Here is a 25991-nt window from a genome sequence, read left to right as displayed (position 1 = left end):
AAATGGTACAAAAATCAGAGTCATTTTCTATGGCACAAAATGCACAAAAACTCAGAGTAGAATGAGTTCTGCAAGACAAAAAGGTACACTTCAACACTGCTAAGAAAGTATGAGTATGCAGCCTAAGAAACACACATGGATGCAATCTGCATATGGTTTTGCAGTTATCTTCAGTAAGACTGCAGACAAAATTTTTAAATCTAGCACAGTTTCCACTCATGTTAAAACTGCAACTACTTTTAGACAAGCAACAAATGACAGAATGAAGTGCCCTCAGATAGCAGGGTAACAAGAAGAGGTAGGTAAAGCAGAGAAAGCCCAGTGGTTTTAGTACCTCATTGTTCCATTAGATTTCATCCACTTATCAAAGATCTCAGACGCAGTTGTTCTACAATTTCTTATATCATGGGTGCATGCAAAAGTTAGCAGCACTGACCGGAGTTCTCGTTCAGATGATGTCCCATCATCTGTCCAGTGCTGTTGATCAATTTTATTTCCAAGGAGGCGTTCTATTCTGTACTAAAGGAGGAAAAATTATTAGCAACAACTAATTCTTACCAAAGTATTTTCCACAAACCAAATCAGTTAAGAAAAAGAAAAAAAAGTTTTATAACTGTGGAAGTTAAGCATAGTGGTTTTTCTCAAATACATTAGATATGATATAGATCTCATACACAGTCCAGTCTACATCTAATGTTACATATGCAAATTGAAGACTATTCCTCAAGTTACTACAGTTCAAACTCATAGCCACATTATGATCTCAACTAATTACAGCCTCTGTATGTTTAACTGTTTTCACAAACAACAAAGCTTCATCTATAGCATCAACCTTTTATGTTTCTAGTTTTGTAGTATTAGCTAGGTGCCCCACCAAATACCTCATTAGCTGAGATATCCAAATGTAAATTATTATCATCTAATAGATACCACAGCCTTTTTTAGAGCAGATAACAAGATAACAAGAACTGAATCTATCATCTTCATTTTATTGCTGTCTGTAGCACTGCATTATGCTAACCTATCTCTCAGCTGGAATGAGGGAATGATGACCACTTGCACATTTGTATTTTTACAGAAAATAGCATTACCTTTCCTCCCCCCTGCAGCTTCTATATCAATCAACTTGATCTGTGATCTCCAGATACAAAAATTTTGGAAACAGCCTTTCTGTACTAGAAATTGTCATAGACTCTGCACTACTTTAACCTTCATAGCCCCTATTATAATTTCCCAGATTCCACTACCTTACCAGTCCTACAAAAAACAAGGGGGGGAAAAATGTCACTACAGAAAATCTAGCACTGCAATAGATCATTGCTACCTTACACAAGTTGCTAAGACTCACAATAAATCCCAGTTTAGCTTGATGAAGTTAGTGAATGACAAATTCAACAGTCAACTCTAATTTAATTGTAAACATTACAAAAAATTATTATTTCAAACTACAATTAACAAAAAACTAGGACATACCATGACACGTGCTGCCAGTTGTTGTTCACCCCTTTTCTCTAGAAGGCTGAAAATAAGACCCAGCTGAAACAGAGCTTGAGTGAGAGGTGCAGTGCTGCTCTCCTCCTTAAGGTAATCGATCAGCTCAAAGGCCTTTTTCAGGGACTCTTTTCCTAGACTGCAGGTCAATGAACAGAACATTGAAATGGTTTAAGTGATAAAATCAGTACTGCCCAAGTTACAATAACCTCCATTACACTAACAGAGTAATAAATGAATAGAGAGAGTAATAATAAACGCCTTAGATGTATTACAACATCAGCAAGAAGATAGTGACACTAACTTTACATTAATGTCTTCAATTAACATAAACTGGAACAGGTAGAAAGGTATAAAAATGACATCCAAAAATATTTATTATAAATGAGGGTACTCAACTAAAGGAAAGTACTATGCAAGAGGTCTTCTAGATCATTCAGCCTCACTACAAGTACTGCCAACACTGAAAGAGCAGGGGAGCAGCCAGTAAAAACTTGAAAGACAAACCCCTTGCTTTTCCATAGAGGAGTATTTATTGACAGAATACAGAAAAGGAAAAAAACCCAGCAGACTAACAGACAACTAAAGAAAATAATGTCTTCCAGCAACGGAAGCAGTCGTATGCCTCTGGGATGCAAATAAATGGACGCTGCTCTAAGAAAAGAAAAAACAATGAAAAACAAAAAGATGACATTTCAAGCCAATATGGAAGCATCAATGAAACAATAACTTAAAAAAAAAATAGTGAACAGTATACACTTTTAAGAAACTAATACTGATTAAAAACTTCTTTAGAGCAGCCATCACCACAACCCAGATCTGATTTGACTTGGAAAAACCTGAATTTCATGTTAATTATGTTTTCTAATACGAAAGTCTTACCTTGCAAGGCTGAAAATATTGTTGATCAAATTGGCTCTGTCTTTAGCACTTAAAGCAGTGTGGTTTTTCTTCAATAGATCAATCAGTGTTTCCCAGTCTTCATTATAATTTACTATGTAATAACCATTCATGTCGACATTGAATTTTATCCATTCCACCTCTTCTGGAAGTTCAATGGCAGCTAATGGACAGACAGCCAGTTAGCAGCAGACACTAAGATATAGCATCTGTTCTTTCAAATCCAAATGTATGAAGTAATATTTCTAGAGAGTTAATAATTCATTTTCCACTCACTAGTACACCCTACTATGAGGGGGAATAGGTAGCAAAAATATTCCAAGTGAAGGCTCCGAAATATGGGACTGCACTTCTTCATCTTTCCAAGCTACATCTGACTGAGTGAACAATATAACAACCTACCCCTTCTACATCTATGCATGCTAAAATACAACAAAGGAAAAACCACATGGCACGTAACTGCCATAGTACTGTGAACAATTTTTATAAGTGATGTTCTCCTACCCAGAAAGAAACAGAAGGAACACTTTTCACTCATGATGAATGTGTGTAATAGGTAATGGGGCACACCCTATCACTCTTCAGATCAGGACAAGTATTTCAATATGCTAAATCAAGCCTCAGGCTTGATAGGATAGTAAGTAATATCAACACTATTGTTCTATAGTCAGGGCTTGTGAGTTATTACGTATTCTATTATTACAGTTAATTTGATAGAAGTAAACTACTCTCAGCAAAGTAAAAAAATAACAGAAGCAGATGATAGGAGAAGGACTAAGCTCCACAAGTGATAGCATGCTTTCAAACTAAAAGGGTAGTTCGTAGGGAAGGACAGAAACAAGTCAAGTTTTAAGAATTTTGAATTAATCATAAGTAAATTTATAAAATGCTTTCATATTGAATCCATATCCACTCTTAAACCTTTTAACATTGTGCAACCAAACCAGTTAAGTCTCCGTTGGCATCTGCAGCCCTTACTAGTTAAGAGAGATTTGCTGCTAGCACTCCTTTCTAATAACCCTGTCCCAATCTCTCATACATAACTACCAGTGACACATCACACAAATAAACTGACAATTAGGGATGACATTGAGGTGGATGAAAGGACATAATCTAGTTTCAAAGTCAGCTAGACACAAAAAAGAAAAACTTTGGGGAACGGGAAAAAAAGTTCTTTAATTCTGTAATTATTGTCCAAATTTTTAATCTGCAGAGCAAATGCAATGTCCTTCAAACTTAGTAAAGATTCTACTCCAAACTCTTTTATATGCCTCTCCTTGTCTTATACCCTACACATCCAAATTTCTACAGTGAATGAATAACTAGTATGATGAAGATGATATCACCAACAGGGACATTCGAAATCAGGCTACTTTTGTATTAATTATAATAAGATTCACATTCAATTAAACAACTTTGTTTTTCCATTCTGATAATTCACAAAGGCTCTTTCTAAACATCCAGGTCAATTTAAAAAGTTCAGGAATAATTGAGGACTTTGTAAAGCCAACATCAGAATGATACTAACAATATACTTATTTGCAGTATTTATACCATTTCTAAAGTCACTTCTATTTGTAAAATACAGTAAACAGCAAACATCAAGATCAGCTCTACACATCTAATTTTTATTTTCTACATTTTTATTTTAAATAGTAGAGGCAGGAGATAGATTTATTAATTAAATGTAATTGCAGAGTAAATGGGAAATTTAATGAAGAAAAAGCCTTTCTTCATTGAGAAGTAGTCACTTAAAATGCAAAAAGTTATTGAAGTCAGTGGAACAAAGAGGGAGATATCTGAAATGATTTTAGCACAATACTACGTAACACTGTAAGCAAATATTCACGTGCTACGGAGAATAACAGGACTGAATTAAAACAACACAGAGACATGAAATTTAAGGTTCAGACTAGCTAATGCAACAAAAGCAGAGTATTTATCTGAAAAGATCATAGAGTTTCAAGTTTTACAATAGCTTTCTCAAAAACTTAATCTGTTCCACATGGAATACATTCTTGTAACAAGAAACAAAGTAAATAATGTTTGAGTGAAGGTAACTGCTTCAGATTTCAGTACACTGGCAGAGCAACTCTAATTGTATTCGCTCCCTCAAGGATATGCACCTCAAGACAGTTTGGGCATGCATTAGGGTAAGAAGAGAACAAGATTTAACAAATTCCAGACCTGTGTTTCTGTCCATGTTGTTTGTCAGTTCTTTAACAACATGCTTTGATGACAGAACTCACTGTGCTTTAATCTGGGTCTCTGCAATTATTTTGTACTCTATGGGTCTTCATCTTTGCATCCTATGCTCAGAAAGGTCAGTGATCTGTAATACTTAAATTAAAATGACTTCCAAAGTTTTGAGTCACATACCTGATTTCTGGTCCAGTAAATATGCATTAATGCAATAGGTAAAGTTGCACCTGTTAGTCATGTAGGTGAGAGGAATATCCCAGAGATAACTACAAAGAGAAGCATATAATACACACAATTTATTATTTGTCTTGAAGGTTACTGTGTTTTGGTTTTTAATTTAAGCACTTAATACATTAAAATTACACGGCATGCTGTATAATAAACTATAAATAACATTCATATAATCCAAATATGATAGAAGAAAACACATGTAGCTTTTTAAAAAATTATTATTCCTATCATGTTGAGAAGATTTCCTAGTACTTATTTCTTAGTTCCAGCATGCTAAGTACCTTGCCCAAAGTAATGTGGACAGAAAATCTTCAGCTGTATCAGAAATTCAGCCAGTACTATTTTCAGTTCAGTCTAGTGTTTTCTCTCTTCCTGTTTCATTAAAAACAAACAAACAACAAAAAAAACCCAACAAAACAATTCAGGTTGATTCAAATACAAGACTCAGATTTCAAATCATGGTAATAGAAACCATAACTGACTGCACATCACCAGTACTGACCCAAGTGAACTGCAAACTGGACAAATAAATGCTAACTTGCTTCATAAAGATAATTGGGACTTGTTTATTCAGAGAAAATGTAACTTTAAGTGAGATAAAACAAATTGAAGATATGCATTCTAGTTTGACAAAGGGCCCTTCCATGAATGACTCACATGGAGTACTCATCAAAAACTTTCTATGCACTTACCAAACTGCTATCTGCCAGATGCAGAATGACAATTAAGCCTAACAATCCTTCCCTTCCAACCATAAACTGTTTTCCTTCTTCCTCTCCAAAAATACAAAACACAGCCCTGTAACTTTCAGCATCTCAAGAGACAAATTTCTTACATGGGTTTGATTGTGGAAGATGCAAAGGACTTAGTTCTTATTAATAAGACTTCACGTAACTGCATAAAATCACCAAAATCTCTAAAAGGATTCTAGCTTATGATACTTCATTTTGCTACAAAATAAAGTTAAGTTTCACAACATAAGACACGTTTGCAATAAATTCACTTTTACAATTAACAACAGCCTCACCTTTGCTTCTTCAGAACTTATGTACTTCCTTTTATTTTTTGGTACAATTAAAATTGCCTGTAATCTATTCAGCCATTTGCTGTCAAGCACTAGCGCCATCTTAAAAATTTTAAAGCCAAGGAAGCTTTGATTCTGGTTTTATACTTTATTGTAACAAGGCACAAGATGCACAATGAACGCTGACAGAAAGGAAAAGTAGCTCTACATCTCTAAAGAAAGGGAAATCAGCAACACGTAGAGACTTCTGCAATGCAGCCTTTTTCAATTTCTCATTAAGCACACATAACCTCCTGAAAGATATCTTTACCTGTGAAGTTAAGCTTTGGATATCAAACTGAGCAGTGCATTCTACCATTTATCACAACTCATCAAGTCACGCTTAAAAGCTTCAGAAAACAAGCAGCAGCTTACATAGGAAGCTACAGAATATTAACAGAGAGGCATAGCTCACCAATTATTTTTCCAGTGCAGATATTAGATTCTATCCTAAATTATCTTATTATCTCATTAATAATTGTATAATTGTTATTATTATGTTATTATTACTGTAAAAATGCCAGGAGGCCTCCATGGATCAACAAGGAGCTCCTGGACTTCGGCACAAAAAGAAAGTCTGCAGGGAGTGAAAGCAGGAATGGTTACCGTGATTGGTATTCCACATCATAACACCATGTAGTGCACTGGGAGTTAAAGAGTTAATGCTGCAGTTCTGGGTATCTGTCCCAGAAGAGAAGACCTACATACCCCAGAGGACTTTGTGTTCAGAGAGGAGATATAACCCCTGGCAAGGTCACCTGATGTCCATTTTTCCCTTTTCAATTGTCAGGCTCTCCTCCCTGCTGCTCGTCCCAACCGCATGCTCTGCTTCAGCATTAGTATAAGGCTTTTCAATTGTTTTTTTTGTTTGTTTGTTTTTTGTTTTTTGTTTTTAAACACTCTTTCTCTCATTTAATTTGATTTATTAGCTTCAATTTTTAATTATGTAGTATTATATTCTATTATAGTGAGCTATCTTGCATTTTGATATCTTATTTAGTAAATTAGTTTGTTTCTCCTCAGATCATTGCTGCTGTTTTGTTTTGGGCCCACCTCTCTACTCTTTTTCCCTTATCCCTCCACCCTGTCACAGAACAGGGCCAAATCAGCCCATAAACCATTGACAGGCCCTCAACACAAGGACTCAAGCTGTTGGAGAAAAGTCCAGAAGAATGCCTCAAAGATGATCATAGGGCTGGCGCATCTCCCCTATGAGGAAAGGCTGAGAAGTTGGAGCTCTTCAGCCCGGAGAAGGCTCCAGGGCAACCTTAGAACGGCCCTTCAGTACCTGAAGGGAGCCTACAGGAAAGCTGGGGATGGACTCTTTATAAGAGTATGTAGTGACAGGACAAGGGGAAATGGCTTTATCTGGAAGAGGGCAGATTTAGACTAGAGATTAGGATATTATTCTTTACTATGAGGGTAGTGAGACACTGGAAGAGCTTGCCCAGAGAGGTTGCAGATGCCCCTCCAGGGAGGTGCTCAAAGCCAGGCTGGGTGGGGTTTTGAGCAGGGAAATGTCCCTGTCTATAGCAGGGGGTTGGAACTAGGTGTTCTAAAGGTCCCTTCCAACCCAAACCAATCTGTGGTTCTATTTTTTCAAGTAGTAAAAACGTAGAGCCCAAAAACATAAATAAAAAAAGTACAAGAAGAAAAATATCTGCAAATAGATTTTAATGGATAGAAAGAAGTAAGAAGGTAATTACCTCGTGTCTGCTGTCCAATTGTCTGATTCCACACGATATGAAAATTTTTCCTGATGTAATGAGATGATCTTTCCTTTTCGGTTAACAGTCACTAAAGGAAATCCTTTATGCAGAATCCAAGTTTTCATTAACTTTTTTACATCTAGTGTTCCATTGGTGATCTTAAAAAAAAAAAAAAAAACATAATATAACAAGAACATGGCAAAACAGGAATATAAGTTGTCAAACCTCTCTGTTTAACTTAACAAGTTGCACTACTCTATAGTGCTTTGACACTGAGTGTGTAAATAACACAAGCAACAATCTAGGGGAAAAAATGTATTTTATTTTCTGAAGTAGAATAAACCCTAAGCAAATAGGGAAAAGAGAAATTGGAATCTTCATATAGATAAACTGGTATGCTGAGAAAATAGAGACAAGAACATCACAGAAAAGAAAGTTATGGAAGTCCCCCAGACCTTACTTGCTGTCCCCACTTACCCTGACACTGTAATTGATATTACAGTGTTCTGTGCATGTTTCAGACTAAAAACCTTTTCAAAATTCTGAAATGAATATTAGAAATTGAATTAATGTGATAATTTGTATTACAAAATGATAAAGTCCTCCTTTATACTAAGCATTCTCTTGTAGGAATTTTTTTTTTTTTTCCCCACTAGTATGCCACTTTCCCAGCTTTTGTATAGCCTACCCCCTAACCTACTCCAAATTTTCAGCATCTGTTTCTAACTGTAACATCACCTCCGCAGGACAAATACTTTATAATGTCTACATACTGCTGCCTCTCTACTAGCAAAAATGATCGTCCAACACAAAAAAGACAATACGACCTCTAACTTACAACAGTACATTTTAAGTGGAGCTAAGAGGAACGTAAGAAAATTAATGTACCATTATGGAAGCATCATACACCTTTCATCAACTCATGTTGTGAGTCTTTGTCTGGGTACCCTCATCAGCATCTTAGTGCCTCGCCTTATGGATTCAAGTTGTCTATTCACACCAACATTCAGCATTTTCCTGTTATAAGCTGGAAAAGAGGAGGCTGAGAAGGAGCCTCGATGTCTATAAATACTTGAAGGGAGAGTGTAAAGATGACAAAGCCAGGCTCTTTTCTGTGGAGCCCAGAGCCAGCACAGAAGGCAGTGGGTACAAACTGGCACACAGGAGCTTTGATCTGAACACCGAGCATAACTTCCACACTGTGCAGGTGGCACAGCACAGGCAGAGGTTGCCCAGAGAGGTGGTTGGATCTTCTACTTGGAGATCTTCAAAAGCCACCTAGACATGGTCCTGGGCAATCTGCTCTAGGTTGCTAGAGGGAGGAGCAGATGAACCCAGAGCCCCCTTTCAACCTCAGCCCATTGGAGTAAGAAATGAGAGATCTAGCATGTCTAGATTTTTCTGTTATCCAACTGAGTACAAATAGCAGAGAATCTGAAAGACTATCTAAAAAAGAGAAAATCACAATTTGAGGTGCAAAAAGAAAAATACGAAGAGAAATAGAACATTGTAACAATGGAAAATGAATAGAGATAGTATATTTCAGTAAATTCAAAGTTGGTACTTCTCAGGGAAGCAACAGATAAAAGGCCCAGCTGTAAACAAACTCACTGCAATACTGGACTAGTCAAGCTAAGCACTGAGCCTTCCAAAAAGAGACAAATAAGTGAGTGCACATGAAATGCAGGCTAAGTCAAAACACAAAAGTATTAAAACATACTTACAAAAAAAAAAAATTGTAAAATACCCCACTATAAGCACATCACAGGAAGGCACCTTCTGTCAGATAAAGCTATCAGTAGGAACTTGTAACTATTAAATAAGCCCCAGATAGAAAGGTTTGTTTATCATTTAAGTAAGAAATACACTCTTGAGTTCTGAGGTTAGATGTTACTAAGTTGGTTGGAGACAATTTACTTAACAATATTAATAGTGGCAGATAAAGCAATCCCAGCATTGTTAATAATTAGTTTTGACTCTTAAAGATGATGACTGAGTTTCAACAGACTGAAGAATGAGGCCTACTGAGTTCACAGAAAAGCTAAAGTTGTCCCAAAGACAAATGCTGAGTTAACTAAAACTGAGTTATTTTTGGAGGCACGGATACAGACTAGGAGAGAAATCTACCATCTTGAGAGCGGCCCCTCTTCCATGTTGGAAAAACAGTGAAGCCCTGCCTCACGCAGATCAGATGCAAAGCATCTGTCGGGGTCACTCCATGCCGTAGGTATTATTGCCCACCTCATAGGGCACTCTCTACAAACGCATGACTGAGGAGTGTTGGTTGGAGGCTGCATTTTCCACCAAGCGTAACAGAAACTCCTAGAGAGCTCTGTTCTCTTCCTATAATTGAGCATCTTGAAGCCAAAATGTCCAGCAGCTTACTCCTGTTGGGATCCCTTCTTTTGCTGCTGTAAATCAGCATTTTCTCTCCTTCATCAGGCCCTCTCTCCCTCACTAAGCATAGCCACCTTCCTGCCCTCCAGTTCCAGAGTGGCAGAATGGCTACCCAACAATCCTGCTTTCCTACAGCCCCAGCTCTGCTTGCAGAAACAGACATTGCCACCAATGTAAAGTTAAACCAGAACAGAGCATTCCAAGATGCAAATATTTACAGACAGACTTAGGATTCAGCTCCTTTATGAAAGAAAAGTTTTGTCCTGCATTTAAGATGACTAATTTTAGTCTGGCTATAATACACTAACAGTGTAACTCTAGAGAGAGTGTATATATATATTTACATGATACTGAGTTTTTTATAGGGTGGACATGGTAGTGCATACACACAGCACCCTTCTGGGATACCAGTAAATGGAGTCCTAAAAGCTACAGCGCCTTCTATTTATATGACCAGAGTGTGCTGCATCTCTTGATCTGGTATTAGACTGTGTGCGAGCACAGCCTCCCTCTGTGCTTCTGGGAAGTGGACAAGAAAGGCCTCTGCGGACAGTGGCTCTAACCCACTGTATAATCAATGAATATTAAGATGTTATAATTACAAGATAAACAAGAGAGTTAAGCAAAGCAGATTATAATAACAAAAAGAGAATAGATAGAAAGCTTAAAGCTTACCCATATCCTGGGCTCACTTATGAAACTCCAGCAGAGTGGATCTCCAGAAAAGATCCTTCCCCACTGGTAGACAGCTTTTAACTGAGTCTAGGACAGGTGGAGCCAGGCTCCACCCCTTCTGGCAGCACAGGTGAATTGCCTTCACCTGTGCTCCCGTGGCTGACTCGTTGCTCACCTCAGGTGAACAATCAGAGGTTCAGGCCATGATTCAGCAGTTCCCATACACCCACAAAGTGCTGTGAGGCAGGAAGGAGTTGAACTGTGTAAGCACAAGCAAAACTTGCAGTGGGAATTCCTCGTGCATCACTCATAGCTCATTGCTGGGCCCAGCATCCCAGCCCACCAGTGAGCAGGGGAGCGCATTTGGACAAAGCCTCAACCAGAAGCACCACCAGACTGAACTATGATAAGCAAGAGTATTTATTTGCAGCATATTGTCTTATTTCTTTCATAAACAAATATATAACCCAAAATACACAATGCAATCTGAGAAGTGAAAAACAAAACACAAAAGCATAGTAATAAAGATGAGTACCTCATTCATGCTGTCCCACAAGTCATCACTCTGGGCAGATCCATACTTGTGATTATGCAAATATATCTCAACACCAGCTTGAAAAACATCTTTAGTGAGATAATGTTTCAGCATCATCAGAAGTGAAGCCCCCTTTGGAGAGAAATAAAAAAAAAAAAAAAAAAAAAGGTAAATTACAGTTACAAAACTCATTGAAGAATATGCACACAATAGCTCATCCATAGCACACAAAAAAAAAAAAACCAGAAAATGGCAAGTTTTATCCCAACTTTTATTTTTCATTTAATCCCAAAATTTATTTTATCATCAGAATAATTATCTTAGCACACAGCTACTTTGGAATAATATTTTCAAATACTTCATAAACTTCATATACAGTCACAAAAATGTCTAATATCATTTTTTCCCAGTTACTTTGGAAAAATAACTATTTTTGTGTATCTCAAAGGCTCCACATACAGTTACAAAGCAGGACAGTAATAGTACTTTCCCCCCCCCAATTTACTGTATCCACAAAATATCATTTTCTAACTGACAAGTCTGCAGGCTGACATACTTCATTACCAATATTCTTCTGCATGGTAGTGAACTGTACTCGTAAGACAGTGTTTAACATTTGTATGATTTTCATCTTATCAAGAGCTCCCTGAGAGCTGAGCAGTTCCAGTTTCCAAGTAGACAGGAATGTCAGACGTAAAGGCATTTTTTGTTATTTTAGGCACATTACAACCACTAGTGAACAATTACCTGAGGACTTGCACAGTGGATTGCTAAATGTAAATTAGCAGCCATACATCATGAAAAGGTAACGGTGCACTATTGGTACTATTTTAGAGTAAGGATCAAAAAATATTAAAAAGACGATTTTCATGAGAACATGTATAGTTTTCTCACACTCTAAATTCTAGTCTGGGAATTCAAGTAATATCTTGCCTGAACGTGAAGGTTGCTGAACTCTGTTGATCTAATTATTCACTGAACTGTAGGAATACCCCTCACTACCAGTTTTGAAAACAGAAAATCATTATTTTGTCTCTAGTAAAAATCCATACTTAAGTTCTACTTCTTTGTATTGTCAAACAGTTCCAAGACTGCTGTTGTAGTAAGTGGACTGTTGTTCCACTGATACATTACTGATAGTCTGCAAAACAACCAGGCTGAAATAATTTTGCACATCAATTTCTATTCAAACAATAAAATACATCTATGTCAGGACGTAGGATAGCAATACAGTAAAACAAAGCAACTTGTGTAACACAGTAACAGCCACATCCATAAGGCTGGAAACTGTAACACTGCAAATGTCTTCCCATTCCAAGTGCCAAGAGCATTAGCAAAGTAAGGCCCAGGACCAAGAGCACTGGAATACAAAGACTGTATTCCAGTGTTCCCTGGTTTCTTACTAGACAAAAAAGTACAAGCACGTACAGATACATGGTGCTGAAAAAATAACAGCTAATCCAAAAGAGATATTAAGCTTTCCACCTGAAATACTAGTATAAGGGATACAATACATAAAACCTAAGATAGCTAAGACATAGTAAGTAAAAAAATTCAACAAAGAAAGGTATTTGCTCTCTCCAAGTAAGGCACTGTGAAGCTTTTAAAAAAGGAAAAGGAAAGGGAAAAGAGAAAAAGGGAAAAGGAAAAACTTCTCACATATTTCTCACTACAAATTAGAAATGGATATAATCTAGTTGAAGAAAAACAGGATACGACATAAATTCAAGTCTCCCGTTCTGCAAGTCCCTAAAATACTGATTTTAAAAAGCAAGCTGTATAAGAAAGGAAACATAGGTGCCTTTTTCTCACTCTTTTCTAAATGCTTGCTATCAGAAACAGAATATATGTGCAGCTGGTTATTTGTCTTAACTACTAGGTCCCTTCTTACATCTTCATAACTTAACTTTGTACTGAAACAAGCATGATACAGAAGCATGTTGAGTAAGCACAAAAATTCTCTTTTTTTCCCCTCATTGAAAGCTAGCTGCTCATAAACATCACTGAAAGGTACCAGAGGTAGCCCCAAATGACTGCCTGTACATGTCTACTTACACATAATCCTATATTCATGTTTACAATAGCTAATACATCACTTTCTAAGTATTTCTACATTTTTTTTTATATTACCTTGATGTAAGAGAGTGCATCAAACATTTCTTCGATTTGCTCTGATGACTGGACAGCAGAAGAGACTGGATGTGAAGAATTCAAGGAATCCTTCATCATAGCCTTGAATATTAGATTTAGGAAATCTTCATCCTAGAAGATGAACTTTTTTTAGTGTCTGAGAAGATGGAACATACACAAGTAGAATAGCAAAACTCATCTTTGCCTCAGTCTTCCCACAGTCTGATACAGCACTGCTCGCCTTTCTGTCAGTGGAAATAATAAAAAATGTGTCAGAATCTGCATTCATGAAATCTGCGCTTTTCCTGACATCTTTCAGCAGAAAAATCTACCTCCACCATTTAATCATCATCCAGACCCGTAAGCACTCATCTCAGTAATGTATATCCAGCACTACTGAAAACAAACCTACCTAAGCAAACAAATAATTATGTGCTCAATCTCAGATTTAGCTCAACATTTTCAGTTCATTTACAGAAAAGAAAATAGAAAAATATGATTTCTGTAGAAGATTTTAATGTTAAAAGTCTGAAGTCCAACAAAATTATGAATAACAATGATGATCTTACCACAGGATCCTAGTACCAAAGTGTCCTCCTTCTTTCCTTCTAGATGAAGGATATTTGAATTTAATACATTGTTAACATAATGGAACAACCCCAAAAGCTAACTACTTTTCAAGAAGCTGACTGCATTCGTATTTGTCCATTTCATTTCTTTGCGACTTCACCAAACTACTGTCTGTACAGTTTCTGTATAGAAGGAGTAGATCTTAACGGTTTTCTGGAAGAACAGAAAAGACCTGTATAGTGAGATAATCAAGATATCCTTTATGGTTGAACACTTAAAGCTATTCTCTTTGAGTGGAAAATTTGGAGTGATTTTTTGTGTTCAATAAAACACTTTTTTCGCACCAGCAAGTGGTGGAATAATGTGGGCGAAGGCAACCTGTCAGGCACCTCTCAGAAAAAACTACTCCAACAGTAAATGTGATCCTGTTAAAACAGTAGCCTAGACTTTTTTAGCCCTCCTTTCAAAACTTACATGCCCCAAAACCAGAATGGCTTTAGAAACATACTTCTGGTGGTCATCAAACACAACAACCAAGCTAGGTCAAATAAAAAAAAAATTAAACACTGAGTTCCAAAACATAAATCTACTGAACCAAGTTAGGAACTCAAGCTTCTTAATGCACTAATAATGGTAAAGTAAGTACACAGAACTCACGCCCAGTTACAGGATACTGACAAGGACACAACCCTACAAGCAGGAAACAATCTGTACCAGACAGGTTTTTAATCCTGTGACTAATGCAAATTACAAAAGCACTCCTGGAAGTGAAATCTGGAGCCCTAATATCTTCTCGCCTCTGAAATACCCTTGCCCAGGATGAAGAGTTTCTCCACTGGCCCCTTGATGTAGTTCCATCAGTCTTCATTTTTCTGCCTGCATTCAGTACCAGGAATGCTCTAGTGAGGTAGCTTCTATCGTCTCCTCGGTGAGGAAATAATAAATCCCTCATGTTTTCCAGAGCCTCAGAAATTATGTCAGTTCCTGAGCAAGTTGCTAAATCATCATCAGGTTATTACACCAAAAAGATTCCTCCTCCTTTGGCCATGCGCGTGAAGAGAAACACCTGTGGGAGCAGTGCTCTGTACTACTGGTGTAATGCAATGCTACCTGAATCCACTGGGTGGGGCCACAACATATATTTAAACCAGATCCTCTGATTTGTGAATCCCAAACTAATTCAGACATAAGCAATTACCATAATGATAGTATGACAGGACCTATGCTAGGCATACTTAATAACCAAAAGCTCCAGAGCTGCCAAGGCCCGTGGAGAAAGACAATACCAGCCAACAATGTACCTTCAGTATTTGAGGTGTATACACATCTACTCCCTTTGACAGCTGATATTTTGCAGAACACTTTTAACCTACATATAACACAGGTACACTAGTACCAAAATAAAAAAGACCCACATAGCAAAAAGAAAGACAAAAGCAAAAGACATATCTATATAATGGAATACAGTGTGAAACTGTAGATACAAGTGGTGCTCAAAGTGAACTTCAAATTATCAGTCCTTTACAGTCAGCATGAAAAATATAGATCTTACTAAAGGTGTAGTAAGCGTAGTTACAGAAAGTACTTACCGAATGTAATTCTGGAAAAATCTCCTCCATCGCGAAGTACTCCATGAAAGTGGCAAATCCTTCATTCAGCCAGAGATCATTCCACCACTCCATAGTTACTAGATTGCCAAACCACTATGAAAGATTAATAGCATAATTATTTTTCTGAAATAAAATCCAATGAGTATAGTGACATTCCACCCATCCTCAACTTTATTTTGTGGCAAAAGTTTCTTCACAATATCAGTAGTGCTTTTGCATGAACAACTCTGTAAGTATACCTCCACTGTATACCACTAGAAAATCACACCACACCAAAACAATGACCTCTGAAATCTACCTGATGAGCAAGCTCATGAGCTATCACTGCAGTAATTAGCTTTTTATCTCTTGCAGAAGAAGCATTACTGTCAAACAAGAGTGTTGTTTCGCGGAAGGTGATCAAGCCCCAGTTTTCCATTGCACCAGACTGAAAATCAGGAATTGCTACGAGATCTGGAAAAGATTTGAAAGAAAATGTTGAAAACAGATAGAGTTAAAGCAGCTCTCTATTTCAAGTCTGTCTATCCTACTTCATAATCCATAAAAAAAAGTCATTATTTAAATTCTGCGGTGTAAGCATGCGCTGGCATTTCAAGACCAGAGGCCCTATGATTTATAGCCACGTTTCTTCAGCAGTAAACAACTTAAAGCACTACACAGACACTGCCTATAGATACTGTATGCAAACAAGCAAACAGGAAACACAGCTGACACTTCTGAAGGCAACATGATTCAAACTGAGAATTTTCCATTTTCTTATCAAAGTTCAGTACAATGAATTACTTCTTTCATGTCACACAAAACTCTAAGTAACCCAGTGTCAAAAGATTACAAATTTTCTGGCTTGCAATTCAGTTAATGTTTGCACTCTGTAAACCATATTAATTTTTAAGCAACCTTATTTCAGAGATATTTTATAATATTTTTTTAAAAGGAAAAATAAAGATATTTGAGAGGAATTAATGTTCTCCTTCATTTTTCAGAATTGATAAGGGTTTCTTTTTATGCTTGAAAAAGTTCAAAAGAACTTACCTAATTTTTCAAGAGGGTAATTTATTAAAAAGTACTTTTCATAAAATTCTAGAAGTTTCACAGTTGTGTTTAGAGCATACTCCACTTGGTTTATATGCTGCGGGATGGCATGGACAGATACCTAAACCAAACAGACAAGAGTAAAGATTTTGAAACTTAACAGCTATAAAGAAATTTACATAAATTCAAGTGATCAGAACTTTCTGAAATAGATACAACAGATGCAAGTTACAATAAGTGGTTATAAAGCTGTGCTTAAAGATCAGATTTCTTTGCTAGAGTTTATTCACTAGTCAAAATATACAGACCATCCAACTGACTGATGTGTATACAAGAACAATTCAAGGCTGACACTTTTAAGGAAGATACTCAGGAAGAGTCTGTACAAACAGAAATTGATCCATTTTCCCCTTTTATTCTCTCCATTGACTGATTCCCCTTGCATACTTCAATGAATCTGTAAGTTAGGTTATCAGTATGAAAACACTAGAATCATCTGCAAGAAATTTTCTCAATAGATAATAACTGGCACAAAATTCATCCAATGCCATATCTCATGTATGACTACTTTCGATACAGTGCAAAAAACATTCACAAAAATTGGTTGGTTACAGTTTCCCATTCATGTCGAAGTGGCTCTATCAAAAAAAGAACTTTCATTAGGATACAGATTAATCCTGGATTAGGATGCCCTTGCATAAAAAAAGCACAAAAGGTGTTGAGAGTAGTTTTCCTTCTTACAGTCTCCAATCTTGCCAATAGAACAACCCACAAGCTGCACTCTAGCCTGACCTGATATTATCATTTTTATGCTTTCCCTCATTAAGCTGGTAAGTACTATATATTGCTAAACTTGGTGTTTTCTAAGGCTCTGCTAGACTTCCTTAGCTTAGCTAAATCTTGCTTGGCCAGAATAAAAATAAACACACAGAAGAATCACCCTCCCTCTGCCAGAATATATCATACATTGTTTCTCCTCTCCACGTGCTTTGCCTATCATAAAACACTTCTAAAATATTGATAATCTATCTAAAATCTATTATAAAAAAAGGAAAGCATACCACACACAGTTGTTTCAGGCTCTCTGCAAACATGAAACATTGAGTGTAGTGACCAACTTCCTTCCTCTCTAGTAAAGAACTGGTTACACTTGCCAAAACAAATTTCAACCACAGAGCTGAACAGAAGTCACAAGTAAAAAAAAAAAGAGAAACTTTTCAAGCTAGATCAAATGAAGTCTGTCCTATTCAGATATAGTTAGAAATACTTGTCCAAATTAGAATGAAATCCTATGGAACAGCACATTTTACATCTGTATATTAGAGAAACACGTATCATGACGTTGCTTCACTGGCATACAAGGTAACAATTCTTAGTACTGCTTTTTAAAAGGGCTTTTTATCCCACTACGAGGCTATTGCTCCCTATGTGACGCTGCTCCTTCTCAGCACTAAGTAGGTGCTGACACTTCCAACAGTTGACCACAAATGGGCAGCTCCTGCTACAGTCATGAAAATTACTGCTTACATGAAATCCCTGGAGTAACTAAGGAACATTTCCTAGAACTATCATGTTCTTTATTTAGTTACTTAAATTGCACACTGTAGAAACTGCTCAGTGATCTTAGGCTATATCCACAAAGAGCAAATAGCATGCAGGCTTCCTTTAGAAACTGTACTGTTCCTCTTCATCCTCCAAACAACTCATAGTTGTATGACATGAATCTTTCATTGATCAAGCATTAAAACTAAACATCTAAAGCTTCAAGGAGTTTTACATTTTCTGAGTATCTGCTGCTATTATGTTGAGATCCATGCTGTAGGCGTCTTCTTAATCTGACATAAGCCCAGAAATCAGTTCAATCTGCAGCATATGGTCACTGTCTACCACCCATGATAAGCACAATGAAACCAAATAAATAAATAAATGGGGGAGTCACTCAGTATTGTGGAAAGTTTGTTTGCTCACTGATTTTTCCATCTGTTATCGTTTTATTTGGATGGACAGGGAGAAAGTAAAGGGCGACTTAAAAACAGAGTAAACGTACCAGACTCCCATTAGTTTCCATACTGATGTTTTTCAAGTCTGCAACAACAAAGGCTACCAGGTAGGTGCTCATCTTCAAACTCACAAAAAATTCATCTTGAACAATTCCCTTTGTCACAGGAGTAGTGGCTTTCTGCAAATTAAAGAAAAAAATTAACACAAAAAAACGAACACTAAAATAAATAAAAGACTTACTTTCAGGTGGCTAAGAACAGTTCATAAGCATACTTATAGCATATATTTATATTTTAGTTTATGTTTCATTGGAACAGATAAGGCCTATGCCCTTCTCATGGTGTAACAAAGCATGAGAAGCATGGAACATTTTCAGTCTACATACCCCCAAATTACTTAATAAGCTTTTAATATGAAGTATTACCAGACAGCCTTGCTGGAGACACCCTGTATCTCATTTAGTTCACACAAAGCCCCTAAGTTTAAGCTCCTAATTCAACAGAAAGATTAGTATTAATCCAGAAGAGCTTTAGGCTGGAGACACTGTTCAGTATAGCCTGCTAAAATACAGGCACTGCATGAATTAAATATTTATCTCTTCCTATGAATCCCCTCAAAATTAGGTAAGTAGACACATTCACTATTAAAACCAAAGAAATAAAACAGAATGATTCCCCTTTAGCCTTTTCACCCACAAACTGGAAGAGATTTCATTTGAAAAAGTGAAGAACACTTGCCTTCTGAAACTTCCTAAGTACCTTTGTTTCCAGAAACAATCAACATTAAAAAAAAAAGTCCTCTAGATTTAGACAGAATTATTTCAAACTCATTTGAAATATGAACAATGGCCTAACACTTAACTGCTCACGCAGATATTTACAGAAAATGATGAGGCTCATCCTTCAACATTCTCCCAGATAAAATAAAAGCTCTGATATTAGCTCCCTCCGTTACTCTACAACAATCTGTATTTCTTTTTCTTAACAAAGGTTTGCTTAAGTGCTTATTTTCAGAAGTAAGCCTATCCTAGTAATGATCTCATCAATGCAACACAGCTTATGCAACATGATCCCTTAATCCACATTTCGTTCTGTGTGCAAGAGCTAAGTCACTAGCCTATAGCACTGCACTGGGAGCCAACCCTACCTAACAGAATACCTAAGACAAGATAAATCTAAAATTCAAGAATTTGGCACGTGCTAGAACACTTTGGACAAGAAAAATATGAAATAAGCCACGCCAGTAAAAAATTTTGCGTATAAAAGTTGATACTGCTAAGGAGAACTTGTTGATACTGGGAATACATCAGATAACTTATTTTTCCATTGAAACTCTCAAATCTAATTCCTTTATTTTGTTCAGTCAAAAAAATATTCTATGATTTCATGATTTTACTCTTATTCACAAGCACAGGAGACCAAGTTGTTTTGACAAATTACAAAATCTACAGGGACCATTTCCAAATCTATTTAAAAACTGCACTCTTGGATATAAAATAACAGCAAATGAGTGTGGATGACAGGATCTTTTGCCTATGGCACACAGAGATAGCTAAGCAGAAGAGATTAGTATCTAAGATAGCAGAAGGCAATTCAAATGATATGACAAACAGGTGCAAGATTCAAAATCCCAAGGAGATGACAGAGAGACATCATGTCATTTAAATGGAAATTTGATGGCAGGATTGTTATCAAGTTACTTGAGAAATGATTCTACGCAGACCACAGTGACAGAAACAAGGAAAGACATGCATGTTTTCTATCTAGTATAGGAACAGCTAAGCCTATAGTTAAGGTGACTGCAGTGGAATTGCCAAGACATAGCCTGAACCAGTGCTTGAGCATCAGGTGAGAAGGCATGTCTAACCTAGGGAACTCAGATGCAAGCAATGCACCTTGGTGATCAGAATTCTGTACCCACCCCTTTCTCATCCTCATTTAAGCTTTAGCAGTGGAGGATGCAGCATCTCTCCGGACGGAGAATGTACCCCTTGAGCCATTGCCAGACATCAGAAGTGGCTAACCAATTTTCCTTCTTTATTACGCATTACTGCTCGGTAGTGCCTGCATCCCACTCAAAGGCACTTTCAAGAACTTCTTTTGCCATACAGGTGACCAATCTGGAAAATCTACAAAATTACTGCTTATGATAATACGAATACACAACATCAAACTATTTTTCACTGCAAGTAGAAAGGGTAGAGAGTCACATTTCTCACACTTCCATGGCTCAGACACAGGGTTTGAATTCCGGGTGATTCTGTATGGGGCCATGAGAAGGACTAGTGGGTCTCCTCCAGCTCAAGATATTTTGCTCTGTTCTGAAACCATTCTCATCCTCTCTATCATGTCAATCAGAAATGAGCAAGTCAGAATATACTCGAAATAGGGCAAAGTAAACATCCTATAGTAGTGTGGTGCAGTAGAAAAGCTGCAAACTATTTTGGGGGCAAGTGTGTCTTTTAGAATACTCATGAACTGTGAAAGGTATGCGTAAGAATATGATAAACTTTTAAAAACCATTCACAGTTTGCTTGGCAAATCTGCTACACACAAGCAATAACAGGAAACAATACTTTACTGTTCCCAAATGAAAAATTACAGAAGCTGTTTATGAAAGTAGCCTTAGCCACTTGTCCAATACTAGCAGAGTAAAAGAGAGAAGCATCCTTTCTTGACTACATCAAATGTGAAAATTGTCCAGAAGAGTCTGCACACTGAATTTTTCAATGAAGAAGAGAACAGCCAATGAACTATTCTTCAGCCTGATATAAACCAAAGTGCTTGCAATCCCATTAAAGAGAAGGTTGAGAATCACCACATACCAATGAAAATAAACATTCACCCAATATGAGCAAGATAATATTTCGCAAAGGCATAATTATGAGTTTGGTTTTCAACAAAGGAGTAGCTAAATCGGCACCTGAGCCTTTGATAGTCTTCAGAAAACTAAACTGCGCAGCGTACATGTAGGTTTCATCAACATCAAGGGTGTAATTTTTTTTAATTACTGCTAAGATTAATGTCAATATCAATGAGTTTCTACTGAGTGATAAATGATGATAATGTTTTTGATGAGAGGCAACTTCATTCTGAGACATGCTAGGTAATGTCAGTCTTGATAGGCTGTCTGAATGAATTACACCCCTATAAAGCTTTCTTCAAACGCTCAATGGCATAAATCATCACCAAAAAATACAGATATGCTCATGTAAAATGATATGCTTATACAAAATTTTAACTGAAGGGATCTAGTTGGAGAAGTTCCAGATTCTGATTTGAATTCTGGAGCTGAGCCTCTGTTCAAGCCTCCCCTTGCTCAGGTTCAAAAGCCCATCCTTCCACATTAGGCATATCTTTCACAAGAACTGTTTCTAGTTACACAAATTATGATGAAAACATTCCAACATTTTGCAAATGTGCAATATCAGCAAACATAGAAACCTCAAAGGGAATCTTAAGGGCTGTTGAGACTGTTTCAGTTAACAACAAAATTCTTGCAATTGCTTCTTAACACTGAGTAAGAATCACAGAATCACTAACGATGGAAAAGACCTTTAAGTTCATTTAGTCCAACTGTCCACCCACTGCCAATATTGACCACTAATCACTCCCATAGCCATTCAGCTGTCGCAGAATCAGAGAATGTCAGGGATTGGAAGAGACCTTAAAAGATCATCTAGTCCAATCCCTCTGCAGGGGAGGGAGCAGGAACACACAGATTAGGTCACACAGGAACGTTCTGAACGTCTCCAGAGGACATTCCTTTCTGGGCAGCCTGTTCCAGTGTTCTGTCACCCTTACTATGAAGAAGCTTTTTCTCATACTTATATGGAACCTCCTACATTCCAGCTTGCACCCACTGCCCCTTGTCCTGTCACTGGATGTCACTGAGAAGAGCCTGGCTCCATCCTCCTGACGCTCACCCATTACAGCTTTATAAACATTACTGAGGTCACCCCTCAGTCTCCTCTTTTCCAAGCTGAAGAGAACCAGCTGTCTAGTAAAGAGGGAGGAGAACTTCTCTCAACCTACTAACCGCACCCCTTCTAATAGACCCTATAATGCCATTGGCCTTCTTGGCCACAAAGACACAGTGTTGGCTCATGGTCATCCTGCTGTCCATCAGGACCCCCAGGTCCCTTTCCCTTATGCTGCTCTCCAACAGGTCTGTTCCCAACCTATATTGTTATCTGGAGTTGTTCTTGCCCAAATGCAAGACTCTACACTTGTCCTTGTTATATTTCATTAAATTTCCAGGCCCCTGCTCTCCCCACCCCCCCCAGCTCTCCAACCTGTCTAAATCACGCTGGATGGCAGCACAGCTTTCTGGTGTGTCAGCCACTCCTCCCAGTGCAAACTTGCTGACAGTGCACTCTATTCCCTCATCCAAGCCACTGATGAATATATTGAATAGTACTGATCCAAGTATCAACCCTTGAGGGACTCCACTAGATACAGGCCTCCAAATAGATGCTGTCTCACCGATTCCAACTGTCTGGCTTCCTTCCTTGAGCCAGTTCACAGTCCATCTCAATATTAAACCCATTACACAATGTAACACCTTTCTTAGTGTTAAACAGTCTACTTTCCCTAATAAAGATACTTAGTTCAAGTCCTTGAGGAACAGAAACATTTTTATTATATAAAGTTGCAGAGTTTGCAGTTTATCTTTCAAGTTCCAACATGTTCCTGTAATTTTAAGTTAAACCCCTGGACTTTAATGCAACAAATACAATGCAAGCACTTAAGTGGATTACCTAGAGGACAGCGCTACTAAAATTCCCATACAAAAGTACCTTTGGCATATTTGACAGCGTGGAAAGTTTCTCATCTCTCTTGATTCTGATTGAAAAAGTAGCTTTAAGTGCTGGTTCATCAAAGCATGGAAAAGCAGACCTTGCAGCAAGAGGTTCAAACTGAGTTGCAGCAAACCACCTAGTGAAGAGTAAAGAAGAGCAAATTAAGAATTATGAAAAGGAGTAAGGCTGTTTAATTATGATAGAAAACTGTCACTTTTCCTCTGATGTGCGGAATCAAACTCTGTAACCCAAGTAAGATTACAAAGCAGGTATGGTTTATGCAATGGTGCGCATATGCTGGGTGCAAGGGGGATAATCCACCTAACTTGCACACTGTCAGGAAAAAAATGTGCTACAGATATAGGCTAGCCTAATACATACTCAATAGTTTTCCCGGAATTCAGATACATATTCATTATATTCATTACACCCCCAAGAGTTCATTAGGATGCAGACCCTCCCCTCTTGCGCAGGCTTAGTGGGTCGTTAGTGTCTCCTCGTGGTGATCTTGGAATGAAGAATCTTCATCTTCCCCGCTATAAACTTCTGACCTTTCCGGGAGGCATCCCCCCAAACCGGTTTCTTCTAGCCCTGTGGACATCTAATCACCTCCCTGCCGAATGTCCTCAGGCTGTTCTCAGACCCTTATCTGTATGGCTTTCATCCCCTTCACTATCCCAGACCCAGTGTCTGCCATTCCGTATTTTCTAACAAGCTCTACATTCTTGCTTCTATAAACTATCTCTAACTATCCCCCTTCACCTCCCCTTATTCTCAGTCACTGTGAAGACTTCTTGCCTTTTGATCTTCACTTACGGGGCCTTTCTCACCTTTCACCTCCACTTGTACCTGCTTGCCATAGAAGCAGCTTTCCAATCGATACATTACACGGTTAGTCCAGCTACAAATAATTTTCTTGAGATTATGAAGAAAAGAGTTCTTTAAAATCAAAGAGAGAAATTTATTGGAGGACTAATCTCCTTGGTTGTTTTTTTGTTTTCTTATCCTATACCCAGAATAACAAAACTACAGAATAATTACCAAAATATGTCAGACAATTTCCAGTAAGAGTTAATTAAACATAAAAAACCTGAAAAATTAAATTAGTTATCACATACACTATATGAAAGTTTTGAAACCTCAGCAGCAGATAGGACTGCAGCGAAGCTCTTTTATCTGAATGTTAACGCGTTTGCCTGTCTTCCTGCTCCCTTCCCTGACTACTGGATGCTGTGTAAATTCATGCACTGTCTTGTCTGTAATACGTGTCTTATCATGTGAGAATCTCAGTGGACTATGTTCCTTCTCAAGCATTTTGATATTAACTAGCTGCAGAAATTAAAACTTTTACTAGAGAGTATCTCTTATTGAATTCTGTTCCTGCAGACAAGAAGAGCACAAAACAGACTTCAACAATTTGTCTTCCATTTACCAGAGATGAACAGAGGAGAGAATAGTGTTTTCAACTGCCTTTTTTTTTTTTTTTCCCCCCACTTAAAGCCTTCTACCAACTTCCCACAAATTCTGAGAGTTAAGTTTTCTTCTTCCCTACAACTCCAACATTGTGGACCTACCCTTTTCTGAGGAGGCACGTTGCTGCCATAAGACTTCTCTCTATGCCTGCTTTCAACCTCTTACTCCCACCTTTCTTTTCAAACACCATCTTGACATTAGTACAGAAAGCTTCAATTTTTTTTCCCTTTCACCCCAATGGGATGCAATCTATCTATGGTGGCTTTCGGTTTTTGCTTTTTAATTTGCATCTGGCTACAGTAACTTTTTTGGCATTTAATAATTTTAACACTTTCACCTTCAAAAGAAAATAAAACTAACTGTAAGAAAATATATTTTCTTGCAATAGGTTAAATTTTACATTGAAAATGCAAGAAAAATAGATGTTGTCAAAACAGACTGTGTCTCTAAAACCAATGGTATTAAACATACAAAGACAAATCTCTTGGAAACAGAGACACACAAGGCAAGGCAAATGACTGTATCAGTAAGTTAGCTGGAAAAGATTTACTAAAAATTGCACAAATTAAAGCATTCTGTCTCTGAACAAAAGCTGGGAGCACTAGACTAAAGAGGAAAATACTCCACAAAACATACAGATAATCTTTTTTCTCTGCAAATACTCATAAATTCTCTTTCTACTACTATAAACACAAGGAGAAAACAAAGTTTCAAGTACATCAGACTGTAAAACACAGAAATTCAAAAAGAAGCTAATTACAACTCTTCATGAGGATTTCTATCACCTCACTGTAAGACTCTTACCATACTTCACTCAGTATTTTATGGTAATGAGTATATTTCAATGTCTGTAATGAGTTTAGAGCTATTTCATTTCATCAGTTATGTTCTCCTGATGCAAAGTAAAGCCTTTGTGATTCCTTATTACCTAAAGCATTCCACCACAGAAAGACAATTTTTGGAATTTTCCTTATAATGCTCTAAGATTCAGGCATAGCAGCACTTGCCCAAGAAGCAACAGATTCTATTCTCTGTAATCATCACATGTACACTATTATGTTCTAGCACAAGCTCAGGACCAGTGCTTTGCTAAGACACTTACTGACAGCATGCTACATTTGCACCTCAGAAAAACATCTTCATCAGACAGGGGCAGACCTCAAAACAGGTC

At 37.4% G+C, this 25991-nt stretch overlaps 1 protein-coding gene across 4 annotated transcripts in view; it reads right to left on the bottom strand.

The window, feature by feature from the left end:
- LNPEP (leucyl and cystinyl aminopeptidase) overlaps positions 1–25991 on the bottom strand; it is a 60946-nt gene that overhangs the window by 10153 nt on the left and 24802 nt on the right. For all 4 annotated transcript variants that reach the window (XM_085213151.1, XM_085213153.1, XM_085213154.1 and 1 more), the window contains exons 3-14: positions 23345–23483; positions 18593–18724; positions 16546–16666; positions 15812–15966; positions 15493–15606; positions 13334–13465; positions 11204–11335; positions 7594–7754; positions 4771–4859; positions 2374–2554; positions 1474–1630; positions 335–519 (exon numbers count right to left, since the gene is read on the bottom strand). In XM_085213151.1, the coding sequence (XP_085069277.1) occupies positions 335–519; positions 1474–1630; positions 2374–2554; positions 4771–4859; positions 7594–7754; positions 11204–11335; positions 13334–13465; positions 15493–15606; positions 15812–15966; positions 16546–16666; positions 18593–18724; positions 23345–23483 (1698 nt within the window). The remainder of the gene's footprint in view (positions 1–334; positions 520–1473; positions 1631–2373; positions 2555–4770; positions 4860–7593; positions 7755–11203; positions 11336–13333; positions 13466–15492; positions 15607–15811; positions 15967–16545; positions 16667–18592; positions 18725–23344; positions 23484–25991) is intronic.

Source organism: Meleagris gallopavo, chromosome Z, assembly GCF_905368555.1.
Source record: "Meleagris gallopavo chromosome Z, MGAL_WU_HG_1.1, whole genome shotgun sequence".
Taxonomy (NCBI): Eukaryota; Metazoa; Chordata; class Aves; order Galliformes; family Phasianidae; genus Meleagris; species Meleagris gallopavo.
Note: the sequence above shows the minus strand (reverse complement) of the source record. Positions and strands in the feature narration are given on the sequence as shown.